The 24,799-nt window shown below is 37.6% G+C and overlaps 1 protein-coding gene across 24 annotated transcripts in view; it reads left to right on the forward strand.

The window, feature by feature from the left end:
* EIF4G3 (eukaryotic translation initiation factor 4 gamma 3) overlaps positions 1–24,799 on the forward strand; it is a 362,883-nt gene that overhangs the window by 190,235 nt on the left and 147,849 nt on the right. For 14 of the 24 annotated variants that reach the window (XM_049706459.1, XM_033433181.2, XM_033433186.2 and 11 more), the window contains 5 exons: positions 7,561–7,581; positions 8,504–8,683; positions 9,498–9,612; positions 17,300–17,397; positions 19,954–20,076. In XM_049706459.1, coding sequence (XP_049562416.1) covers positions 7,561–7,581; positions 8,504–8,683; positions 9,498–9,612; positions 17,300–17,397; positions 19,954–20,076 — 537 coding nt within the window. Of the gene's footprint in view, positions 1–7,560; positions 7,582–8,503; positions 8,684–9,497; positions 9,613–17,299; positions 17,398–19,953; positions 20,077–24,799 lie in introns of those variants that run through there. The other 10 variants (XM_049706442.1, XM_049706424.1, XM_049706439.1 and 7 more) reach the window with 2 other exon arrangements.

Genomic DNA, 24,799 nt, shown 5'->3' on the forward strand with positions numbered 1-24,799 from the left:
CAAGGTGAGCGTTGTAAGTGCAGTTTTATCTGGGGCAAAATGAGGGCTGTAGCCTGGGAGACAACATCTCAGATAGCTCTGAGAAACTCCTCCAAAGAGGTAGAGGGGGGGAAGGTCAGTTATATATGTGATTTTGGTGAAGGAGGAGTACATGTAATCAAGCACACGTTTTTCTGCAGAATGTTGCTGCTAGTCTCGTGAAGGTTACTGCTAGTCACGAGGAGCAGACGTCACCATGAATGATTTTAGTGCTTTTCTAGATATGAGGAGATGCAAGTATTGGGCTCATAAAATCTTCTCCTGAAAATGTCTATCTAAAGGCCTGTTCTGCCAGTTTTTCCCCAGAGCACAGAAGGCCTCATTCCTGATCTCCACCCTGAACTCCTTTCAGTGTGTATTGAAGGTCAGCGGCTGCAGCAGCTTGTGATTTAATCCTTGTAGAGGCAGATGACAGGTGCCAATTTTTAGTTGGCAAAACGATGCAAAAAAAAAAAAAAAATCAGTAGTTATTTAGATGAGCTATTTGAAGGTAATTGCTTGGGAAAAGAAAACTAATAATCTAGTAATCTAGAACCTATATGTTTTTTCTTTGTAAAATGAAGTTATCAGAATTGAAATGAGACAAATAACAAGATTTTAGACGGTAAACATTTTTAGTTTAATACAACCAAGAAACTGCTATAGGATGTGTATGTTTCTTGGAACTGCTTTTATTTAGATGATCTTTATGTGTGGCCAACCGGGGCTCTTTTTGAGTCCCTCAAGTCAGGGATATCAAGTTCTAATTAGTATTATGTCAGCCACATCATCTTCCTGGTACAATTAATTTTTGGCTTTTGCAGGGTTTCTTTAGATTAATAAGGATGTTCTATTCTTTTTGCATTTTATAATCTGAAGAGAGCTTTAGCTTAGAATACAGTTTTCTTCAAAGGTAAAAGAAAGTAGTCCTAAGTTATTTTATGTGCAGAACACTCTTGGCTTTAGAAATATGTCAACTATTTTTATTCTGATATTTGAAAATCCCAAGGTAATTAGAAACTGAAAGAACAGAACGTACACCCAGAATTAAAACAAGTGACTTGGTATAATGTAGATCTGGCTTGTGTTACTAACTTCATGTCTTTGGTCATTGAAGTTTGTGTAATTGTGGTTTAAAGTTACTTATGTTCCTGTCCTTATTTTACTTTTGGATTTCACAAGAAATAGCAAGCGTTGGTTACACACTATGGCTGAATAGTCTTTGCATTATGAGGAAAACCAGGGAATTGGTATTTTAAAGTGTTTGTGGAACAAAAACATTTTGCAGTATGTTGATATGTGATTTTAGTTCACATAATGTTCGAATTAATTGGATTTAGCTTAAACAAATAATAAGCTTCTTAAAAAAACAGTGTTTGGCATCAAGGAGTATGTTACCTGGGGCAGGCATTGAAACTATGCATGTTTTCCTATTGTAGTTTGGTTCTTTTTGCAAAAAGATTTTAAAAAAAGAAACAGCTGGCTTATGTTTATCCCCTCCCTCCAATTATGACCTCTGAAGGTTTCTGTTCTCCAAGTTGTGCTGTTACATTTGAAGTCCTAGTCCTTGGTAGAGAAATATTTGTATTGCTCTAGACATTTTCTTAGATGTGGAAAATAAAATAAATGAACGCTTTGGGTTTGCCTCTGGGGCCAGACCTGGCATATCAGGACCTGGCATTTAATGGATAGGAAATCTGGCCAAGCATCTATGCAGTCTCATCACCAGAACTCTTGTATTTTTCAGAGCTTGATGTAGGCCAGTGATGGGCAGTTTTATCTGGTGCCTTTCTCACAAGGAGTTGTAGGATTGCAGCAGAGAGAGTGAAGAAAATATAGGTTGGGAGTTGGCATAACTGGGATTCAGTCTAACCTTTTCTGCAGACTAACCTTGGACTTCAGCTTTCTTATCTGTGAAATGGATAAAATATGCTTACAAATGATGTTATATTGAGGTGTCATAATAACAATGTTTCCTAAGGGTATTGTGGCGAATAAAAGTACCAGCCTGTCACAGTGCCTGACACATAATAGGCCCTTGATAAGTGTCAGTTTCCTTTAGCAGTGAGACAGCCTACCTTTCCCCTTTCCCAAGCTATTTTTACCTATGAATGAAGTGTTCTCCAAGGATGCTTGTTTCCCAGACTCTGCATTATGATCTGATAGAACACTTTCTTCTTCCTGCCAGAAACCTTAAGGGTTTCTTTCCTCCATCTGACATAATCCTCTACGGTAACACTGTCTAATAGAACTTTCTGTGATGAAGAAGCTCTTCTGTATCTGTGCTGTTCACTGTAGTAGCTACTAGCCACATGTAACTACTGAGTGCTTGAATTGTGCATTGTGGCTGAAGAACTGAATTTTAAATTAAATTAAATTTAAGTAACTAAATGTGGCTAGTGGCTACCTGTTGGACAGTTCAGCTGTAGGGCTTACATTTCCTAATTCTTAGTGAAACTAAATTATGTGATAATATGTGTTACATGCAGGAAAACAAAGAATTTTACATGAATAACCTTCATTATAAATTGTTGTAAGTCAGCAGAATATCTGATTGATACTTGAATGATATCCCATTATATGGACTCTTTACTACTTGTCCCTTTCTAACTTGTCAGAAAATCATAGCACTAACATTTTTCTTAAGTACTTAATTTTTTTTAAAAGATATTAACCTAAAAATTTTTCTTAAATTAATTAATTTATTTTTGGCTGCGTTGGGTCTTCTCTAGCTGCTGTGCGCGGGCTTTCTCTAGTTTTGGCGAGCGGGAGCTACTCTTCGTTGCGGTGTGCGGGCTTCTCATTGCAGTGGCTTCTCTTGTTGCGGAGCACAGGCTCTAGGAGTGCGGGCTTCAGTAGCTGTGGCGCACGGGTTTAGTTGGTCTGCGGCATGTGGGATCTTCCCAGACCAGGGCTCGAACTCGTGTCCCCTGCATTGGCAGGCAGGTTCTTAACCACTGTGCCACCAGGGAAGTCCCAACCTAACAAATTCTTAATTGAGGTTCTTACTGTTTACCCCTCCAGTAGGTTGAACTATATATGCAAAAAGCTAGGGATTTCAGAAACATATTTTTCATATGGTTTTTATTGCTTTGCAAATTAATAAGTACTCAGTGGTTTTTGACATAGGAAGAACTAATGTGATTGAATAAGATTTTTCCTGGTTATTGAAAATGAATAGGTGTTTTTCAAAGAATTTCTGGTTATTATATAGTTTTTTAGAGATATTTTTGTCTTTTGATGATTCGAGAGAGCAAAGTCATGAGAAAATGATATAGTCTAATTAATAGCATCTGGGTAATTCCCTGGTGGTCCAGTGGTTAGGACTAGGTGCTTTCACTGCCAGGGCCTGGATTCAGTCCCTGGTTGGGGAACTAAGATCCTGCAAGCTGCACAGCACGGCCAAAAAAAAAAAAAAAAAAAAAATTAACAGCATCTTCATAAAGCATTTATTACCATTGTTATTGGCCAGGAAACTTTGGTAAAGCTATAATTACTACGTCTTTAGAAGAATTTTCCAAGAGGTAACTTTTTCCTTCTTGCTTCTAGAGTGTTTCTGTGAAGGTCAGCAATCTTAAGTACCCTATAAATTCACCCTCTGTTTTAAATGTATCCTAGCCCTTTGGAGCTACCCAAAGTACCACCTCAAATGAGGGCTGTCATCTTCCTCTGCTGTTTTCCTGGCATACTAGTGGACCATTGCAAGATAAAAGACTAAACAGATTGAAATCCAGTTTTGAGATGATACGTTGTACAAGGTTCTTTTCTCCTTACCTGTCCCGTTTCAGCATCTTTTATCAGTGACTTGGATTAATGCCATGCCTGTCAAATTTGCCGATGGTCATGTAGTTTTGATATTGCATGATATATTTAGAATCCAAAAAAAAAATCTGTGTAATCTGAAATGATGGGTTGAAATTAGCCAGATAAATTTTCAAAGGAATAAAACACTAGATTCCTATATGAACTTCAAAACACAACTATAAGAGTACACACAGAAATGAAGAGCATGACTTACTGCCAGGTTATATATAAAGAATATTAAAGAATTTTAGATGATTGTAACTCAGTACTAATTGGTAGTAAAATGTGGTTGACAAAAGAGCTCCTGTGATCCTGTGATTCTTGTTCATTAATGGAAACAGAGTTGGCCAGAATGAAAGAGATATATTGTTTCTTTACTTAGCAACAGATATTTATTGAATGAGGGCCTGGTATGGTCTGGGCAGACCTGGATATTTAGGTTTGGCTCTCTACTTTGAGAACTTTGAACAGTGGGAGAAGATTGAGAAAAAAGAGTTAGCTGGTTAGGGAATTTAAAAATCTCGGTTGGAGGGAGAGGGGGTGGAGGGTGGTGATTGGCTTGGAACAAAAAATGGTGATGTGTAAGTTGGCAGTGATGGCAGTCTTCAGATAACTCAGAGCTTTGTCACTCCTGGAGAGGAAGGATTTGACTTTGATGTGATTTTTGGGGGATAGATGTCAGACCAGAGGGTAGATGATACAGAGGGATAGATTTGGAGCCAGTAGAAGGAGAGACTCTTGCAGTGTCAGAACTCCATTTAACAATGAAATGGAACTGTGTCCTGAGTTGCTAAAGTCTCATAACCTCAAAGGCATGTCATATAAGAGATTCAAACTTTAGGTATATGGTTAGACTAAATGGCCTGTACTGTCCTTCCAAAACAGGATAGTTTGATTCTTTTAATGATTCTTCAGTACTCAGTGGAGAGGAAAAAGGATTCAGAAGCATTGCAAGCAGTTTGGGAAAGCCTGTTCACATCCACACACTCTTTTCAATAAGCTGTGGTTTGCTGCTGTGCCTACCAACTATTAAATCTAATTCTATATTTACAATTGAATGGTTAGGAGGGAGTACAAAAAAGAGAATCCATTTCTTTTTATTTCTTTGCATGTCCAACCGTTACACCTTTTCTAGTCCTGGAGATATTAGAACCTTGTGTGTGTGTGTGTGTGTGTGTGTGTGTGTGTGTGTGTGTGTGTGTGTGTGTGTGTGTGTGTGTGAGAGAGAGAGAGAGAGAGAGAGAGAGAGAGAGAGAGATGGTGTACTTTATAAAGGGAAAGACAAGCTCCAAATAGCCTGTCATAGTAAAAATCTTAGTGCAGTGAAGTTGAGTAAAAGTAGGCCTGTTAAATGTACCAAGGATAAAAAAGCATATGAACAAGTTTCAGTTACTCTAAGGGAGATAGAGAATTAGAATCTTGTAGGTAGGAGAAATTTGTTTTCCTGAATGATAAACATGAATTTCATGAGGTGACTGATGGAGTTTTCTTACCAGAAATCAATTACGATTGAGGGATCTGCTACCCATCAGTGTAGTTTGATAAACGTCCTGCCACATCCCTTCAGCCTTTGAAAAGAAAAGATTTCTTCTGACTGATGTCACTTGTTTGAAATTATGAGGGGTGTTCCATTTCATGAGAGTTAGAGTGTGTAACAGTTAAAAGTACAGGCCCAGAACCTGAATATGTTTAAATTACACATGGCAGACCTTTAGCAAGTTACTTAATCTCCCTGTCCCTCAATTTCCCCATATATCTAATGGTGGTGTTAAAAATAGTACCTGCCTTAGAGGTTTGTTGTGAGGATAACTTAATATATTGATATATGTGAAGTGCTTAGAGTGGTACCTGGTAGCTTAAAGTACTATATGAATCTTCATTGTTGTTATTTAGTGTTCCTGTTTAATACAAGTTTCTACTTAGCTTCAAAGCTGAAATCTTAGTTTATAAAAAAAAAAATATGGTATGTCCACATAACCACAAATTTTGTGTTTTACTGGCTTGGCTGTATGTTGATATTAAGAGTATCATTAGAAACATTTGTTTGTTTCTCTTTCAGAGCAGCTTAAGTAAACAGCCTTATCCTATTCAGAAATCTCCTTGAATAAAATGTAATCTCAGTTATTCTAGACAGGCTGGTTAAAAATTCCAGCAGAACAGTTGGAAAATAGTGGTGAGAGAAGTATTTATGGGAAAACTTTACCCATGCCTATTTTTCTTGTTCTGCATAAGTTAATGGACTAGTTTCCTCTCTCTCTCTCCCCCTCACCTCCCCGTAACACCATGTGTCTTAAGGCAATAAGTACTCTGACAAAATTTGTTGGTAATATAACCACAGTGGATCATCACCTGTATCCGTTCAGTACTCTCCTTGTCTTGCCTGCCCTCTAGAGTTCATGGAAAAGATTCTTACAGAATTAATCTTTTTATCCACTGTGGCTCACATCTAGTAGTGCTCAGTAAGTTGAACCAGGTGAATGACCCTCCTTTCCTTGAGTCCTGTAACAGTTTTGTGGCTCCTGTGATATATACACCGAGTTATAAAAATGGTTAAGTTCATTCCTGAAATGTGTTCACAGCTCACATTGATGAATAATAGATTCTGTCTGCTATGTAATTAGGAGAAGTGAAGTCTAGCCTGGAAAGTTTACTAGTCCAGTGTTCCTGGTTGCAAATGACAGAAATTCTTGTCTGTCACCAAAACTGTGTCAGTGGAGATAACTTGAAGACTATTGCTGTCATTGTGACCCAGCCCAGGTTCCTAAGGTTCCTTGCCTCTTGTATTTTCTTTTCATCTTCACCAACTACTCTCTGTAGTTTCCCCATCTGGTTTCCCCATTCACTTCATCCTCCTGCTATACCTTACTGTCTGTTGCTTTTCTGTGACTTATTCTCTTTAGGGCTTTCTTTCCCTTGGGGTATGAGGGCTGAATGGGGATGAGCCTTGGGCACTGGATCCCAATTCTTGCAATTCAGCACAAGATGACAAGTTACTTCCTACCACCTGTGGGTAGCTTGATGCTTAGGAGTAGGACATGATAAGACCTGAGTGGACCCAAAGGTCAAACTTGCAGTTATTTGGACCAATAGCAACACTCATGTCTGGAATTGTGAGACAACTCAAGAGACTTTGGAGCTAGACAGCATTTTTAGAGTATTACTATATTTCCCCATTTTAAAGCTATAAGTGGCCTCTTATATACCTGGTTAACTGAAAAGAGCAAGTTTCTGTCATGTGGAGTCTGGTAAAAGTTGAAAGGTTTAGGTATTTCTTAGGACTTTTGCAAACTTAAAAGCAACAAATGGCACTTCTCCTGTTAACTCTCATCTCCATTGAAGATGGAGAGCAGATCATAGAGATGCTTAATAACTAATGCTGAGTCATATCATGGGGGAGAGCCAAGAGTAGGAATCAGTAGTTCCAATGGTACTTGTCCACTAAGCATACATTTCCTTTCAAGCTGTTAATACTTTTGGCTACTATTAGAATATTTTTGCCACTGGATTTATTTACTTTTGATTAAATGTCATTCGATTCTTCAGTTTCTTGTGCCCTTGAATTCTCAAGTAGAGAATTGTCATTCTGATTTTCTAATCTTCTTTCTTCTCCTATTATTACTAAATAGAAAGATATTTTTGTTGAGCTGCATGCTATGTCCTACCCCTTCCTACTGATCTATAAGCTTTTCCATTGGCTTTCTTTCTGTTTCCTGCTGCTTTCTTGCTTCATAATTGAAGGGAGGATTCAGACCCATCCAGGTAACAAACTACTGGTTCTGCATGGCCTCTTTATTTCTCTATTCTCTTATTATTATTATTAGAGTGAGATTGATTGTCTGCTGGTGAATACACGCATTCACGGTGGGAATTTACTATTGGTATATTGTTTCAAGGCTTTTAAGCCTGCAGTGAAAACCATAAACAACCACAAGTACTGGTTACCATTTGAAAGATTTGAGATGTGCTCCTTCCAGACCATTCTCAAGCCCGTCTAGATTTTCCACTTTTATTGCAAACTATTTGAGAAAGCAAAATTGGGTTCAGTTTAGTATGAGATTGCCACTATTTGCAAAATGAAGGCTTTTCGTATCATGTGACAATTAGCGTGTGACAACCCTACAGATGGTTTTAGTTTAATTTGACCTTGATAAACTGAGATGAAAATTTTTATGTCCAGCAAGATTTATTGATATTCTAAATACTTTATAAATGACTTGAATGGTAGTTTTTTACGGGACTACTTTAATTTTTAATAAGTTGATAATGAGCTATCTACTCTTTATGAAAGAAGCAATGCTTTTATACAACAGAACAACTTTTAGAGAGATACCAACTGTCCCTTTTGTTATATTTTACCACACATTTTAAAATTAATAATTTATGGTATGGAATTTTTAGTTTAAATTATCTGAGATTTCATTTTAAAAGTGAGACTGCCCTACTGTTTTCAAATGAGTGACAGCATTGATCAAAGCGTGAATCGGTGTGGCTGTGCCTCGTGTGGAATGCTTTTTGTGAACCCAGATATAGGCAATTAAGTCTCTCTTTATGTATGTTGTATTTCTAATTCAAGTTGATAAGACTTTTATAAGTGGAAAAAAGGAGAAAGCTCAAGATAGTAAAATTTACATACTGCCCTTTGTAAAAAAAATATATATATATTTTCTTCTCCCCTCCTCAGTTTTTCCAGAGGCCTCAAATACAGCCTCCTAGAGCTACCATCCCGAACAGCAGTCCTTCCATTCGTCCTGGTGCACAGACACCCACTGCAGTGTATCAGGCCAATCAGCACATCATGATGGTTAACCACCTGCCCATGCCGTACCCAGTGCCCCAGGGTCCTCAGTACTGTATACCACAGGTAAAGTAATCTCTCAGATCCGTGTGGTCCATCAGCAGAGTGGGGATTAACTCAGATTCTCATCAGAGGGAACAGGGAGGGTGGCTGGTAGCTTTGGTTTTTAGTGACGTGTGAACTTTTCTGTTGGATATAAGTCTAAGCCATTTTGTCATTTTTCATAATATCATAAGGAGATATTTCTTCATCTCTTAAAATTTTCTAAGATGATAGAGAAATTGTTTTTATATCCTAGCTTTCTCCCAATCCCTTACCCACAACCAGCTGCTCTGAAATAGAGTCCATAACTACCTGTTCCAGTAATACCATTCAGTGTCATTGAAAGCTATCAGCCTAATTTTACAATGAGCTGATGTCTGCCTGTGCCCTGATTTGCTGTATGGCTTTACCTAAGGTGCACCTTTTTTTTCCATCCTCATTACATCTTTTTTTTTTAATTGAAGTATATTTGATATACAGTATTGTGTTCGTTTCAGGTGTGCAGCAAAGTGATTTGGTTATACATATGTATATTCATTTTTTTCAATTCTTTTCCATTATAGGTTATTACAAGATACTGAATATAGTTCCCTGTGCTATAGAGTAAATCCTTGTTTATCTACTTATTGCATCTTAATGGCAAGCAGGTGTTTTGAACGTGTTTAATAAAGTGGCTTTACCTCCTTTAAATGATTCTCTTATACACACATACATGCGCACGCACGCACACACACACACGCACACACACACACACACACACACACACACACACCTTTATTTTTCCATAGTAAGCTACCTTCATGTTACTTCCTAAATATCTGTAACCCCTCTCTTGCAGTACCGTCATAGTGGCCCTCCGTATGTTGGGCCCCCACAGCAGTATCCGGTTCAGCCACCAGGGCCAGGTCCTTTTTATCCTGGACCGGGACCTGGGGACTTCCCCAGTGCTTATGGTAAGTATGAAAAATTAGGCAATTTCTGCTAGTTCGTTGTGCTTATTTCATTTTGTTGTTTGGCAGGTCAGTTTAGGTAGTGAGGTTTGGTGGTGTGAAAGATTTTTAAATAAAATGTTGCAAACAGTTCTGACCTGAAAGCTTTTTTTTTTTTTTTAGAGCGGCTTACAAGGAAAGAATATTATAGAAACGCATTTAGTTAATGACACCTTCTGAAGGAGCTGGTAATTCTGTTGCAAAAAGCCCGTGTCTCAAGAGTCTGATGTCTGCTGCTGGCTCATGATTACCTAGATTGTTGCTGGATTTTTGCTGAATGCATAAATATACCTTATCTCCCTTCCAGGATTTCTTTTTTTCTAAGCATTTACCACCATTTACCAAAACATTTGTTAATGTTTTCTCACTAGAATGTAATATCCACGAAGGCAGGGAATTTTATTTGTTTTGTTTACTGCTATATCCCTAGCACCTAGAGAACAGTGACTGGTAGGCACTTAGAGAATATACATGGGATGACTGAATTTAACTCAGTATACCTGTGATTCCTTTTCTGCAAAATTTTGGTAAGATCTGTGTCATGGGGAGGTTTTGAGGATTAGTTAAATGGAAATGCCTTGAAAATTACAAGTATTTTTAATGTAGAGAAGCAAGCACCAAGCTTATACTTGGTGTGTGAACCGATACTAAACTAAGGAGTAATGAAAATTACTGCTTTTATTCAGTAAATTTCTACTACATACCACACTTGTTTTTTTCCCTTAGAAGGCGAATTATAAGTGATAAAATCAGCAAATACTAGAACAGTTAAACTTTAAGATTCAGTAAGGGGACCCCCCTGGTGGTGCAGTGTTAAGAATCCGCCTGCCAATGCAGGGGACATGGGTTCAAGCCCTGGTCCGGGAAGATCCCACATGTGTTGGAGCAACTACTCCCGTGCGCCACAAGTACTGAGCCTGCACTCTAGAGCCCGCAAGCCACAACCACTGTGTCCACATGCCACAACTACTGAAGCCCGCGCACCTAGAGCCCGTGCTCCGCACCAAAGAAGCCACCGCAATGAGAAGCCCATGCACTGCAACGAAGAGTAGCCCCTGCTCTCCGCAACTAGAGAAAGCCCGTGCGCAGCAGGGAAGACCCAGCAAAAATATTAATTAGTTAATTAATTAAAAAATAATTATTTAAAAAAAAATTCAGTAAGCATTGCTCTTTTCCATTACAGCAAGGACATATTAAAATTTTAACTTGTTCTTTTAAGATGGTAACCCACCCTAGATAAAGATGTATCCACTAACTATTTCCTAACATTGGGATTAGTGTCTCAGTTAAAAACCTTTATAGAATAATTGATGGGTATTAGAATAACCCAAGAAGGTTTCCTTTAGGTTTTGAGGTGAAATAGGCAAAGCAACCAAGTGTTAACTAGCTTTACTTCTTTTAGAAAAGGAAAACCTTTCTGTTACTTGTGAAACTGCTGTTTCAAAATGATATACTTTAAAACTTCATTAAATGTCTCAAATATATATGTTTATTTAACTTTATTAAAGTGGTATTAAGTGGTTTTTTTTATTAAGTGGTATTTTTACTAAGAAATACTTGATATTTTCAGAACAATACATGTTTACACATATGTTTAAAAGGAAAATAATATATGCACATTACCCAGCTTTAACATAGAATATTGCCAGTACTGTTGAGGTACTTGTGCATCCCTTGAACTTAGCTTTAAGGCACAGTTTTCACACAAGTCTACTAGTGCCTTTGTATTGGTACTTGCTCTGAAAATTTAAATCCAATTAAAATTATTTTGAGGTGTAAAATTGGCTGTTGTTGTTATCTAGAATTTATTGAATAGAAAAACTTTAAGATGAGATTATCTGTCAGAGTAAACATGCTGAAATTAACAGTATTTCTCTTTCAAATCCATGTTGCAAAGGGAATGCAATTGTATCTTAGAATTTACAAAATTATTTTGAAAGGTTTCTCACTGAATTTTAGTCTACTGTTTATTTACGGATCACATAAATGATTTTTTGACTCAGAAAATATCATCATTATAAGTCTGTGCCAGCCCTCTTTCTTGCTCTTGAAACTACTGCTGCAGTATATATGGAAACAATATAGATGAGTTTACTAGTAGAGAAATATTTTGATGATGTGTATATACAGTATTATAACATTTCGGTTTTATTTATTTCTATTATATATAAGCCATATTTATTTATTTTTACAAAAAAGCAATAGATTGAGGTGCAGTTGTATCTCAGATATTGTTGATGTCTGTTCCTTTTGATAGATATTCTTTCTTCCCCAGGAAATTCTTACCTAGATCCAGTAGACATTGAGTAGGTAGTTCATCACCTAGATTAAAACACTGTTTTCCTAGTTTCCTTAAGATTAGAAAGACGATCTTAAGATAGTTTTTAATTATGAAAGTAACCAAGTTGATGAAAAATACAAATAATGTAGGACATAAAAAGTTGAAATAACCAATTTTTGTCCCTCCTTACTCCCTAAAGCAATAATGATTTAACAGATTGAAACATATTTTTTTATTCATATTTAAATAATTTTTAATGCAAATGGGCACATACTATTTTTAATGTTCTAAAACTTCCTGGTTTTTTTCCCCATCTCACGACACATTCATGGACATCTTTCCATTTCATTGCCTATAGAATTTCAAGCTACATAGTATTCCATTTTAAGAATAAATCATAGTCTAGTTCTCTGCTGATAGAAGTTTAGGTTCTTTTTGTTATTTGGGCATATGTTTTAGTTTTAAAGCCTGTCGCTAGTTAGTATGTTTTTATCAGAATCAAAAGTTGTAATCTAATCGTTCCCATCAATTATAGGTCCTCCAGCTATATTGCCTTGGTCTTATGGTGTAGAAGCCATAAACATTCCCTTTCTATTTCCTTTTCTTGGAATCTCCCCTTCTCTTACCTTTTCACTTCCATTTCTTAAATTTCCCTCTGATCCTGTTGCCTCCCCTTTCCTCTTCATCTCTCCTGTCCTGATCTTGGGTTGGATTAAAGGTGGGTGTGGGGATGGGATCCTACTTCTGTGTTCCAAAGCAGGAGTCCGTCCTTCTAGGGCAGAGGACCTTCCTTTATCTGAACTGGCAAGGAATGAATCCAAGACTTGTTCCTTCTTACTCTACTGCTGGAGTTTGTGAGTTGGATGGGCTTCCCCCACCACCACCAGAGTTCTTAGTTCTTCATCCTTAACTTTGCACTTCACTCCTGCATACTAACAGTTTACTCCCCTACTTGGTTTAAACCTTGAACAGTGGTTCTCAAAAAATATTCTTAACTACATTGAATTTCAGTAACTAGGATCATAGAATTCTGTATAATTTTTGCAGTGTTTCTATAGTGTTGAGGAAAAATAACTAATGAATAGTATTTGCTCAGTGTTGCTTTTCAGTTTTTCTCTTGTCAGTGTTTCTTAAATATTTTGATGCCTGTTAACATGAGAAATACCTCATGGAGACTGAAATTATTTCCAGGCCAACCCTAGAGGGTGATCGCCCAAGGTGAAAAACATAGTTTTGGGAGCAAAGGGATGTGGTTGATGGTGGCAGTGATGTTGAGGAAGGAAAAAAAGATTGAAAATTTACAGTGGTAGATGGCCCCGTTCTCTCTTACTTCAAGCCAGTATACTCTCCTTTTTTCTCACTCTGTCATGTCATTTCCCTTTCCTTCTGTCATCTTCTTTCCACTCTTTTCCTGAGTCTCTGTGGGGGCTTGGGCACCTTGTTCAGCTCGTAAGAGCTGAGGGAGTCATTGTTCCCCGTAGTGTGTGTAGGTGGGAAACTTTTTTGGCACCTCAAATTCAGTTTGATTGTATTTTTGCAGAGCGGCAATACATTATTATTATGGGTATATTATGGGATAAATTGATTTTTATGTGCCAGCCTGCATATTTAACCACTATATTTATCTTTGTTTCTATGGAAAATTGAAAGTTTTGCAAGGTTTTGGAAGACCTGCAATGTGTAAGACATTTGTGCTAAGTATTCTGTGGAATGTAGATGTTGAGGTATTCTCCCTGCCTTTCAGGAACTTATTTGCGTGATGTTTGTGCTTGGGGTTTTGCCAATGAGATGAAATCTAAATATTGACTAGACCAGTTGTTCCCAGATCTTTCAGTATCCTGGGCAAGTGAAATATAAAGTAAACCAAAATAAAGGAAGAAACATACATGACTATTACATTTAAAATTTTGCCAATAAGACTTTTAAAGCGAACTGCTACTTATTGTATCATTTCCTATAGGAAGGCTGTTTTAAGAACAAAAGAGTAAGACTGAAATAATTTCAAAAAAGGAACAGTCCTTTCCAAAAATGTCAAGTTGGCAAGCCTGTAGTTGTGTGTGTATGTGTGTATTTCATGGTTATTATTGTATATATTTTGCCATATATCATTGGCACCTTTTATATAGACTGGGGTTAGGAGAACCACTGATATAGAATAAGAGTCAGCAAACTTTTTCTATAAAGGACCATATATAGTAAATATCTCAGACTTTGCAGAACTAGGATCCCATCCCCACACCCACCTTTAACCCAAACCATTCAGCTCTGCCATAGTAGTGGGAAACCAGCCATAGAGAGTAGATAAAGTGTTGTTTGTGGGTGTCTTCCCATAATACTTTATTTACAAAATAAATGGTATTAAGCTGAATTTGGGCCTCCTGATCTAGACAGACCTAACTCATTCCATGAATAAGAGTTCCAGAGACATTAAGTAACTTGCCTGATAAATGGTATGCAAAAGTGACTCACATTTTTAATAGAATAAAATAAATGTTTTAAATGTCCCTGCCTATGTAAGAAGTTGGATTAGATTATTAAAAAAAAAAACAACTATTGTTTGGTAGGGCAGAAGGCCTGCTCTGCTGGGATCCATAGTTGACTAACTGTTTTACTAATTTAGGGTTTAACTCCCCACTATATTGAGATTGTCCTATTCTGCCAGGTTTATTCAGCTGATATTTATTGTGCATATATTATACATCAGCCTCTGCCCCAATCATGTTGATGCAGAACTGATTCATTAGAAGAATCTGATTTTTTGTTTTTAAGTTATGTTTTACCTTTTGGATCTTATTTCACTTAGCTTAAAAAATAAGGCAAGGTGAGCCAATTGTATTGCTTGTGTAACAGCATTTGAAACCAATTTTAGGGGTTTTTTTTGTGAGTTTTGGAGCTAGTGACATAATATGGTAGTATAGAATTGTTTATTTGAGCTCTGTTTTGATAATACTTTGCTCACTTACTAGAGGATAGCTAATGTGTTTTTGTCTTTGAATTTATTCAAATCCTAGTCATGCTGTTTACATCAGCCCTGTTTAGTTCTTTTCCAAATCTGGTTCTCGAAACCTGATTGATACCTGCAGAGTTCTGATACTGCAAATCATAGTGCTTCCGAGAAATTTCCACTTGAGGATTATTATGATGATGATGGTGGGGATGGTGAAGATGTCGATGATGACAGTGATAATGGAGCCTACATTATTTGACTTTTTACTAAAGTACCAAGGATTTTACCAGTATTAACTATCTTCATACACATTTCTTTCCTTCTTGTTACTTTGACTGCTATCCATCTCTCCCACTAAAGGCTAATCATCACTTGTACACCCATCATATATGTACCCATTTAAGGCTGTTACTCTAGCAGTTCTCTTGTCTCTTTCCTACATTACCACTTTTTTTCTCCCTCTGCTGGATTAGTTTTATCAGCATACGGGTATATTGTTTCATTCCCATCTTTTAAAAAAAAAAAGTTTTTTTTTTACTTCATATTTTTGTCCACCTATAGCCCATTTTTTTGCTTCCTTTAAGACTTTTTGTTTTGTTTTTTTTTGCGGTACGCGGGCCTCTCACTGTCGCGGCCTCTCCTGTCGCGGAGCACAGGCTCCGGACGCGCAGGCCCAGCGGCCATGGCTCACTGGCCCAGCCACTCTGCGGCACGTGGGATCCTTCCGGACTGGGGCACGAACCCGTGTCCCCTGCATTGGCAGGCGGACTCTCAACCACTGCGCCACCAGGGAAGCCCCCTTTAAGACTTTTAAGAAAAAGAGCTGTCTGTACTCACTGTCTTCATTTTCTGAAGACAGATGAGGATGCACACCTCCACCCACACCCAAACAACTTTTGTGGAGGTCACCAGTGAATTCTACTTTGCTAAATCTTAATTGACCTCCCAGTACCATTTGACATAGTTAAGCACTCTGCCCATTCTTGGACCATTCATCTCCTTTGCTGGGTTTTCTTCATATCTGTGCAACATATCTAGACAACATAGAGTGCCTTGGGAGTTCCATGGTGATCCAGTGGTTAGGACTCTGTGCTTTCACTGCTGTGGGTCCACATTGAGTCCCTGGTCAGGGAACTAAGATCCTGCAAGCAATGCAGTGCCGCCAAAAAAAGGTCACTATTAAAATAAATAAATAAACAGCATAGAGTGCTTCAAAGTTTAGTCCTTGGCTTCTTTTCTGTTTGAACTCATTTTCTGAGTTACCCAGTCTCATGGTTTAAATACTTCCATATAGTCGAATTCCAAAATGGATACCTATTCACCGACTCCAGACTTGGGTCTCTTTTGGCCTACTTGATATCTCTGTTTGAAAGTCTAATAAGAATGTCAAAACTTTACATGTCCAAAATTGAGCTCTTGATTTTTCTGCCCTAAATTGTACTCTTCCTCATCTCAGTAAATAAATAAATAGCACAGCAAATAGTACCTCCATCCTTCCACTTGCTCAGACAGACCTTAAGAATTTTCCTTGGCACTTGTTTCTCTCACACCCACATCCAATCCATTAGCAAGTCTGGAGGTTCTACTTTCAAAAATATCCAGTATCTCACCCCTTCTTACCACCTCTGCTATAAGCACTCTGGTTTAATAGTAATTATAACAATAGTCAAAGTTTTGAAAGTTAAAAAGGATGCATTGAGGTGGGTAGGTAGAAGAAGTTAATTTCAGGCAGAAGGGCAGTACAGTCATAGGCATGAACAATGTTGAAGAGATTGGTGTACTCAAGGGATAGGAATATGTTACTCAAGGGATAGGAACACGTTATAGCTTAGAGCAAAGGTGTGGAGTTTGAGAATGGTAGAAAATGTAGTTTGGAACCTGGATTCCTAGTGGTTGGACTTTATCTCTAGGCTGCTTGTTATCGGCCCCAGCAGTAGGACATTCGCCAAACCTAAATGGTAGCTCCCGGTGGCAGTGGTTCTCCATAAGTAAAGGAGAAGAATTAGACCACCCCAACCCCCAAGATGATGAGATATATTCTCCTGCCCCTGACCAAACCCACACACAAGACGTATCCACACAAACCTTTGTTTGAGAATCACGGTTGGAGGCAGTGGGCCCCCAGGATAGATTTTTTTTTTAAGCAGTAACTCTGGTGGCAGTCTGCAGGAGTTGCTTATTTAGTTGTTTTCATAGTGGATGCTGAAGAAAAGATAGATGCTTATGACTGTTTGGGAATCATTCCTTGACCACTTCAGTAGCTGGAGGGGAGCTGGGGGAAAGAGCTGAGCAAGACGAATGCTTATTTTTGTCTGTTACTTTTTTTTTTTAACTAATTGTCTAGATTTACAGTGCCATTACTAGTCTTATAGTGGTTGACAAAATAACTGAATGCTTTTTTTCATTCTTTTCTAATTCTTTAGGAGCGCCTTTTTACCCAAGTCAGCCAGTGTATCAGTCAGCACCTATCATAGTGCCTACGCAGCAGCAGCCCCCTCCAGCCAAGAGAGAGAAAAAAACAGTAAGAGATCTTCATTAAGTTTTCTCACTTTAAAATTGAATGTCCATTTACTTATCAAATAAGTTCACCCACAGCTGTAATAGTTATTCACCTCAGTTCCCAAATGACTGCCAATTCTTATTCCTCCCTTATATCCTCACCACTAGACTTGGAGGATTTGTATGGGCAGATAATTAGATGTTGCAAGTACCCTTTGCTTAATATCAATTTTCAACATGCACTGAGCTAGCTATGCTAAATGACAACATGCCATCCAGCTCCAGAACAGGAAGTTTTAATCTTCTAAAGTCTCACTAAGTGGGAGGAATTTGAGCTCGGTTCTCACATCCTTGTTGTCCTTTAACTCTAGTCCTAGTCAGCTCTATATTCAAATATGAATTGACAGGGGAAAAATAGCACAAGAGAAAATGGGCATAGTATTAAGGACAGCAAGAAAAATCTTTCCTATAGAATATATTTATTTTAAGAAACAGAAAGCAGAATTTAGAAAATGTATTGTAATTGTTTTAAATAAATTACAGAGACTTTGCCTCTGTCTATTCAGGCAGGCCCAAGAGAATTGGAGTACAGTAATATGAAATATGCACTGCAGAATATTTTGTAGAAGAGTGGCTTGCAATCTTTTATCCATCAGAACACACAAAATGAATGATGTTTATAAGAGATGCCCACATTCACACAAATAAAATAGGTGGGAGTGAGATCATAGCAATACTCTTGCAAGTACTCTCATTTAATAAAAATTAATGAGGTTCAGAACTTTGGTTCTTTTTTTATCAGAGACAAATTATTTATGCACACATCATAATAACCATGACGTGCCAATGTATCATGACACTACAGTTGAGAAACTGCTGTGGAAATGTTGACACAGCATGGTAGATGTTGGACTTGAAGAACACTCTCAGAATGCAGAAAAATTAATAAAGAAAATAATGAAAATGGAACACGGTATTAATAGATGTTACTGAAGAAGAAAGTAGAATAAATAGATTGTAAAACAGTACATAAAACTGTAGTAGGGGACTTCCCTGGTGTTGCAGTGGTTAAGAATCCGCCTGCCAGTGCAGGAGACACGGGTTTGAGCCCTGGTCCGGGAAGATCCCACATGCTGCAGAGCAACTAAGCCCGTGCACCACAACTACTGAGCCTGTGTGCCACAACTACTAAAGCCCGTGCACCTAGAGCCCGTGCTCCGCCACAAGAGAAGCTACTGCAACGAGAAGCCCGTGCACCGCGATGAAGAGTAGTCCCTGCTCACTGCAACTAGAGAAGAGCCCACGCACAGCAACGAAGACCCAGTGCAGCCAAAAATAAATAAATTAATTAATTTTTAAAAACCCAAAAAACTATAGTAAGCATAAGATTCTATACCTGAAAAAATAGCTGATAGTAGAAATCTTAATAAAGACTTACTCCCAGGAAAGCTTCCAGATACAAATGGTTTTATTAGTGAATTCTTTGACATTTTCAAGAAGCCAAGGCTAGCTTGATAAGCTCTGGATTTAATGACAAGCAGAGGGGGGCTTTCAGCACTGTCCCAGGATGGAAGGCCTAGACCCAGGTACTCCACCTCCATTATAGCACCATCTCCACTGATGTCTATGCATAGGTAGCCTTCAAAAAAATTAAAAGAAGACCATACACATTGTTCTGTATCTTGCATCTTTTCATTTACCAATACATCTTGACAGTCATTCCATATTAGTACATGTAGATCAATCTCATTTTTTCTACTGGCTGTTTGGTATTTAATTGTAAGGATGTAGCATAATTTTTTTTTTTTTTATATACAGCAGGTTCTTATTAGTTATCCATTTTATACATATTAATGTATATATGTCAATCCCAATCTCCCAATTCATTACACCACCACCGCCCCTCGCCACTTTCCCCCCTTGGTGTCCATATGTTTGTTCTCTACATCTGTGTCTCTATTTCTGCCCTGCAGACCGGTTCATCTGTACGATTTTTCTAGGTTCCACATATTGTAGCGTAAATTTTAACTACTATGTTCTTGATCAGCCTTTAGAATCTTTCTGTGTCTTTGCTGGGAAAAAACAGTATTGCAGTGAGCATCTTTACATGCATACACAAGGTTATCTGCAACATAAATCCCTGTTTCTGAGTCCCAGGATATGGATAGTTTACATTTTGTTAGAGAACCATTTAAGGGCTTTAAAACTTTAGATAGTAACTTCCATATTTTAAAGCTCTTTTATGAATCTTGTCTTATGTTAAGCATTATAAATAAAATCAGTCAATTTGGCATTGCTTAAAAGACAAGTGTTAATACTTTGCCTTTTTGACCTAGAAATTTTTCCAACTAGGTTTCATTTTAGCTTGTTGTGCTAATTAATTCAAGTCAGAGCTAATGGCCTAAATTCTTTTGAATGACCTCCTCTGGTTCCGTGATTGAAATCAAGTCAGATGTGGTGATTGTCAACTGTGATGTTTGACAGATTTCCCAGTTTGCGTCTTTATACATCATATGCCTATAAATCTACTACACAGGCACCCATCTATAAATATGCCATCTTATTTGTAACCTTATAGATAAGAATTCGAGATCCAAACCAGGGAGGTAAAGACATAACAGAGGAGATTATGTCTGGAGGTGGCAGCAGAAATCCTACTCCACCCATAGGGAGACCCACATCCACACCTACTCCTCCTCAGGTAAGACAGAATGTGCCATGATGGATGATGAGGTGTATTTTTTGTTCACTAACCTCTACTGAGCTCTTCTTTCTTCTGTAGCCACTTGACTGTACTTTTCCTTTCTGTCAGTTGTCTCATAGCCTCGAATATCTAAATGATATTTAAACAGACATGTTGTTTCTCTTTGTAAACTGTTATAACTTCCAACTTTTTATTGGTAATATTTCTCTGTATTGTCTTCACATTCAGAGCATAGCTGCTGCCACTCTTCCTAATGAACTATTATTGCATGGTACCAAAAGGAGCTGCATTCCTATGGAAACCTCATCATTAAATGAGTATTTTATATTTTCGATATGGAGTCTTAGGAGTTAAATGGTACACTCTGTGATAATATAAACATTAAAATTGAGAATTTAAACATTTTTATTGAACTGTGTTTGAGATGATTGCCTGTGTTATTCAGAGCATATTTAAATGTATTATAGGTATACCTCTTACTTTTTAGTACTACATAAATGAGCTTCTTGAGTGCAGGGTGTCTTCTTTAATTATTTACAAAGGTTATTAACAAGTTATGTCAAACACCTTTTTGTTCCTGTTGCAGAATGTGGTTATCGTGATCGTCTAAGAGTTCACTTTCTTGCTTTTAGACATCAAGGCTTTCCAGGAGAAGCTGAGGTTTAGCAAACTATAATAGAAAATGGACGCCCCCCCCCCCCCCCAAGTTTGACAGAATTTTGATTTCATCATGGGGTTACTTTAAATTCTGCTAAACCATTCAGAGGAGAAGAGTGATTTCAAATCTTCAAAATATCTAAAGTGAATGCTCAGCATATAAGACATAACCAAAGTTGTTAAGGTCTAGGAATCTGCTTGCTTCCGCCTCTTGTGGCCGATTGGTGAGGTACTTCTCAGAGCCCAGTTTACGGAACAAGTGATATGGATGATCAAATATAAGGCATTTCAGAATGACAGACTATTGACTTGATTTTAGTAGTACTGTATAGGTTTAAAAAAAGTTCTTTAAAAATTGAGCTCACAAACAGATGTCTAAGTTTAGAGCCCCTTGAAAATCTGTGAATTTTGAGTCGACCTAAAACTTGGGACTTTGTATAATGATGTGTTTCACTTGGAAACGATGATACTCTCTGGCTGACTTTTATCTCAGTCTTCCATCATCTAGCTAAGTATAATATGTAACCATCTAGATATATGAATTGTAAGGTTATATTAATGATTGTTAATAGGACTTTTCACCAGTCCCTATTATTTCCCTAGGGATATTCCAAATCTAGAATGATTGAACAGGGCTTATACTTAATCTTGTCCCTGTACGTAAACATGGGACAAGCACCATATACACATTTAAGTTATTCACTTATGTGCTCTGTTAGGTGGGAACATACTATAGCGAAAATTTAGGATTAGTCGATCGGGGCAGTTCAATTTTGGTCTGTATTTTCCCACATTAATTAAAATATTGTTACTGTCCAACTGTGTAGTTGACAACCTTTTGTTGATTTGTGTTTAAATTCTCAACTTGAATATATATTAGTATATCTTTCTGCATTTTAATTCCCTGTGGGCTGGTTTGTTTTTCTTTAATCTTAGCAAGCTTGATCCTACCCTCTTCTGGTTATCTCTGTGTCCTTAGTCACAGGAATCCTTTTGCTTTTTATCTTTCCCCAGGGATCCCAGGCCTGAATACGAATGTATGTGTAATCATAAAGCCCATTAAATGTACATTTTTATTTGATAAAGGTCATCAGTCAATTATTATAATGTTGGTAGTTCTTTTTGAGGTGTAATGTTGTCTTGAAGCATCAGTTTATTTTATTAGGTAGTTTGCATTTAAATCCACACTTACCGATCTGTTGTCTTTCCAAATGCGTGAAATTCATGGAATGAATAAATAGCCTCTTAACAGACATATGTACTAGAAATATTTCATTTTCTTCTTAAGAACAACAACAGCGCAAATGTGATGATGGCAACCGACACTTGGCTTCATTTTCTAGAAATTCATGGAGAGTGGTGCACATAGAGTAGGAGAGGATATCCCTGGTTAGGGGAAGCAATCATTAATGCCTAATTGTTATGTCATGTAAAAATGTTGACCCAATGTTTCAAAAGAAGCTAGAAATCAATCTGCGAGTTTTAATCGGCAACTAATTCTACTAATAAATAGCACTATGCCAGCCAAAGAAGATCCTTTAGGTTTAACCTAAAAACTGCTAGTTTGTAGCCTTGGCCTAATTCTAAATAGATCCTAGACCACAGTCTTAGTAAGTAAGACTGCAGATGAGACAATCCTTTTCAGAATTTATGACTAAATAGTAAATACTGTATTGCTTTTGGCCTTACGGAGTACCTGCTTTGAGTCACAATTGCATGTGATGTGAATAGCAAAGCCCTTTCCCTATCATTGAGCTCATCCCAGTCTCTTCAAGGGAGACAGAGGATGCTTACTAATATATGACCGATCCTCCTGTGAAATATATACTGAGAATTATTACAGCACAGAGACGACCAAGTGGGTCATATTTATAGCACAGGCTCAAATGTGTTGGATCACAGAAACCTATTAATGATACTTGGTACAGGTGAGATAGTACAGGGGAGAGGTTTAAAGGTTTGGCTTAGAATCAGATATACTTGGTTTCAAGTCCTAGTTCCACAACTGAATTTTGTAACTTTAGCCAAATTACTTATCTTCTAGAACTTTAGCTTCCACATTTTAAAAAACAAGGGAAATAAATATCATATAGAGTCATTATAAGTATTAAATAAATACTTAAAATTGCTTAAGCTTGGGACACAATGAGCATTCAACAAATGTTATCTGTTATTAGTATTACAATTATTGTTATTTCAGAAGGCACAGAGAATGACTGGAGGAGTCTTGAAGGCTTCACAGCAGAGATGCCACTTGGGCTGAGTTCCCAGATTGGTATTCACAAAAATGGAAAGAGAGAGAAGGGTATTCCAGGCAGAGTGGTAGCATGTGCAAAAAGGCACATGGAGATGGGAAATTGAGTGAAGGGAGACTGTTACCATTTCTAGCGATAAATTGGGAAGTCAGTTGAAGGAGAGGAAGCCAGTGAGAGAAATATTCAGCAATTGGTTACTAAGTAAGGATTATAAAAAGAGTAACCCTATAATTTATCATCGAAATTGGGGCAGTTTTAGAAATGAATGGGGATGCTGTTAATCATTTTGCTGGGACAACAGGCATAAACCAGTACTGTCCAGGTAAACACATTGCATGGTTCCCCTAGGAGTTAGAGAGAGGGAAGAATCAGAGGTGATTCTTCAAGCTTAGATACTGGGATTTATAGTAAAACATAACATGGAGTGTACATGGATGTTTGAAAAGGGGGATAATGAATGATTTTGGCAAGCAGGCAAGCTAAGAAGAGTTAATTGAGAGAAACTGCATTGGAGGAGGAGAATGGAGAGGAGAAACATGTTTTTGCTGCTTCTGTTTTTGTCCTGAAGAGGAGATTGAATTTAAAATTGTCCTGCTTCCTGAGTTTTAAAATGATCTGTGGAATAACTCCTTGAGATTTTATATCTCAGATGTATTAAAGATATAGAAATATGTGTAATATATGTGCCCATTCAGATGATCATAATACACAGACAGAGGTGCATGAATGGACAGAATACTAGAGTACTTGGTGCTGGTCGGTCTCCACTCTGTCACTTAGATTTATGACCTTGGGTCAGAATGTGAAGCCCTTTAAACCCCTATTTTTTGATATGTAAAATGAGGGATTATACTAAGTAATCTCAGAGTTCCCTTTTAGTCCTTAAATATTTAAGTTGGAAAGAAGGGAACATTTTTACTTTCCCTCAGCATCAAAGTCTCTCAGCTATATCTCTGTTGTTGATAGCAGTGAGGCACAAGGAACGTTTTCACATTAAGAAATGTGCCAGCTTCCTGAAAGTCATTTTGGACCCTGCAGGGTAAAAATAAGTGTATGGTGTTGTACAGTCAGCCCTCCCTATCCACAGGTTCTTCATCTGCTAATTCAAATAACCAGGGATGAAAAAGATTCAGGAAAAAAAATTTCAGAAAGTTCTAAAAAGCAAAACTTGAATTTACCATGCACTGGCAAGTATTTACAGAGCATTTATGTTGTATTAGGTATTATGAGTAATATAGAAATGATTTAAAGTACCTGGGAGGTTAAATGCAAATACTGTACCTTTTCATATAAGGGACTTGAGCACCTGAGGCTTTTGGTATCCACGGGCTGTCCTAGACTCAATCCCCCATGGATACTGAGGGACAACTGTATAGGCAAGGCTTCCATAATTGTCCACTTCCAAAGGGGTGGTGAAGTAAAATCACTTAAAATTTTAAAATGAGCTATATATTTTCCTTCCTCTCCCTACTCCCTCTTGTTCTTTTTTCTGTTTTAAGAATTACTCACTTGCCACCCAAGTGAGAAGTCTGCGCACCACGATGGAGAGTAGCCCCTGCTTGCCACAACTAGAGAAAGCCCGCGCGCAGCAACGAAGACCCAACACAGCCAAAAAATTTTTTTTAATTAAAAACACAAATCTTTATTCCATATTCCACACCATTATATCAGCAAGTCCTATCTGGCTCATTTTCACCATCTCCACTGCTACTGTTATCCTCTAAACCACTTTGATCTCCCCTAAACAACAGTAACTTTCCTACTCATCTCCTTGCTTCTGCTTGCCTCTCTGTCTATTCTTTTTATTT

The sequence above is a fragment of the Orcinus orca genome, chromosome 1 (genome assembly GCF_937001465.1).
Source record: "Orcinus orca chromosome 1, mOrcOrc1.1, whole genome shotgun sequence".
Lineage (NCBI taxonomy): Eukaryota > Metazoa > Chordata > Mammalia > Artiodactyla > Delphinidae > Orcinus > Orcinus orca.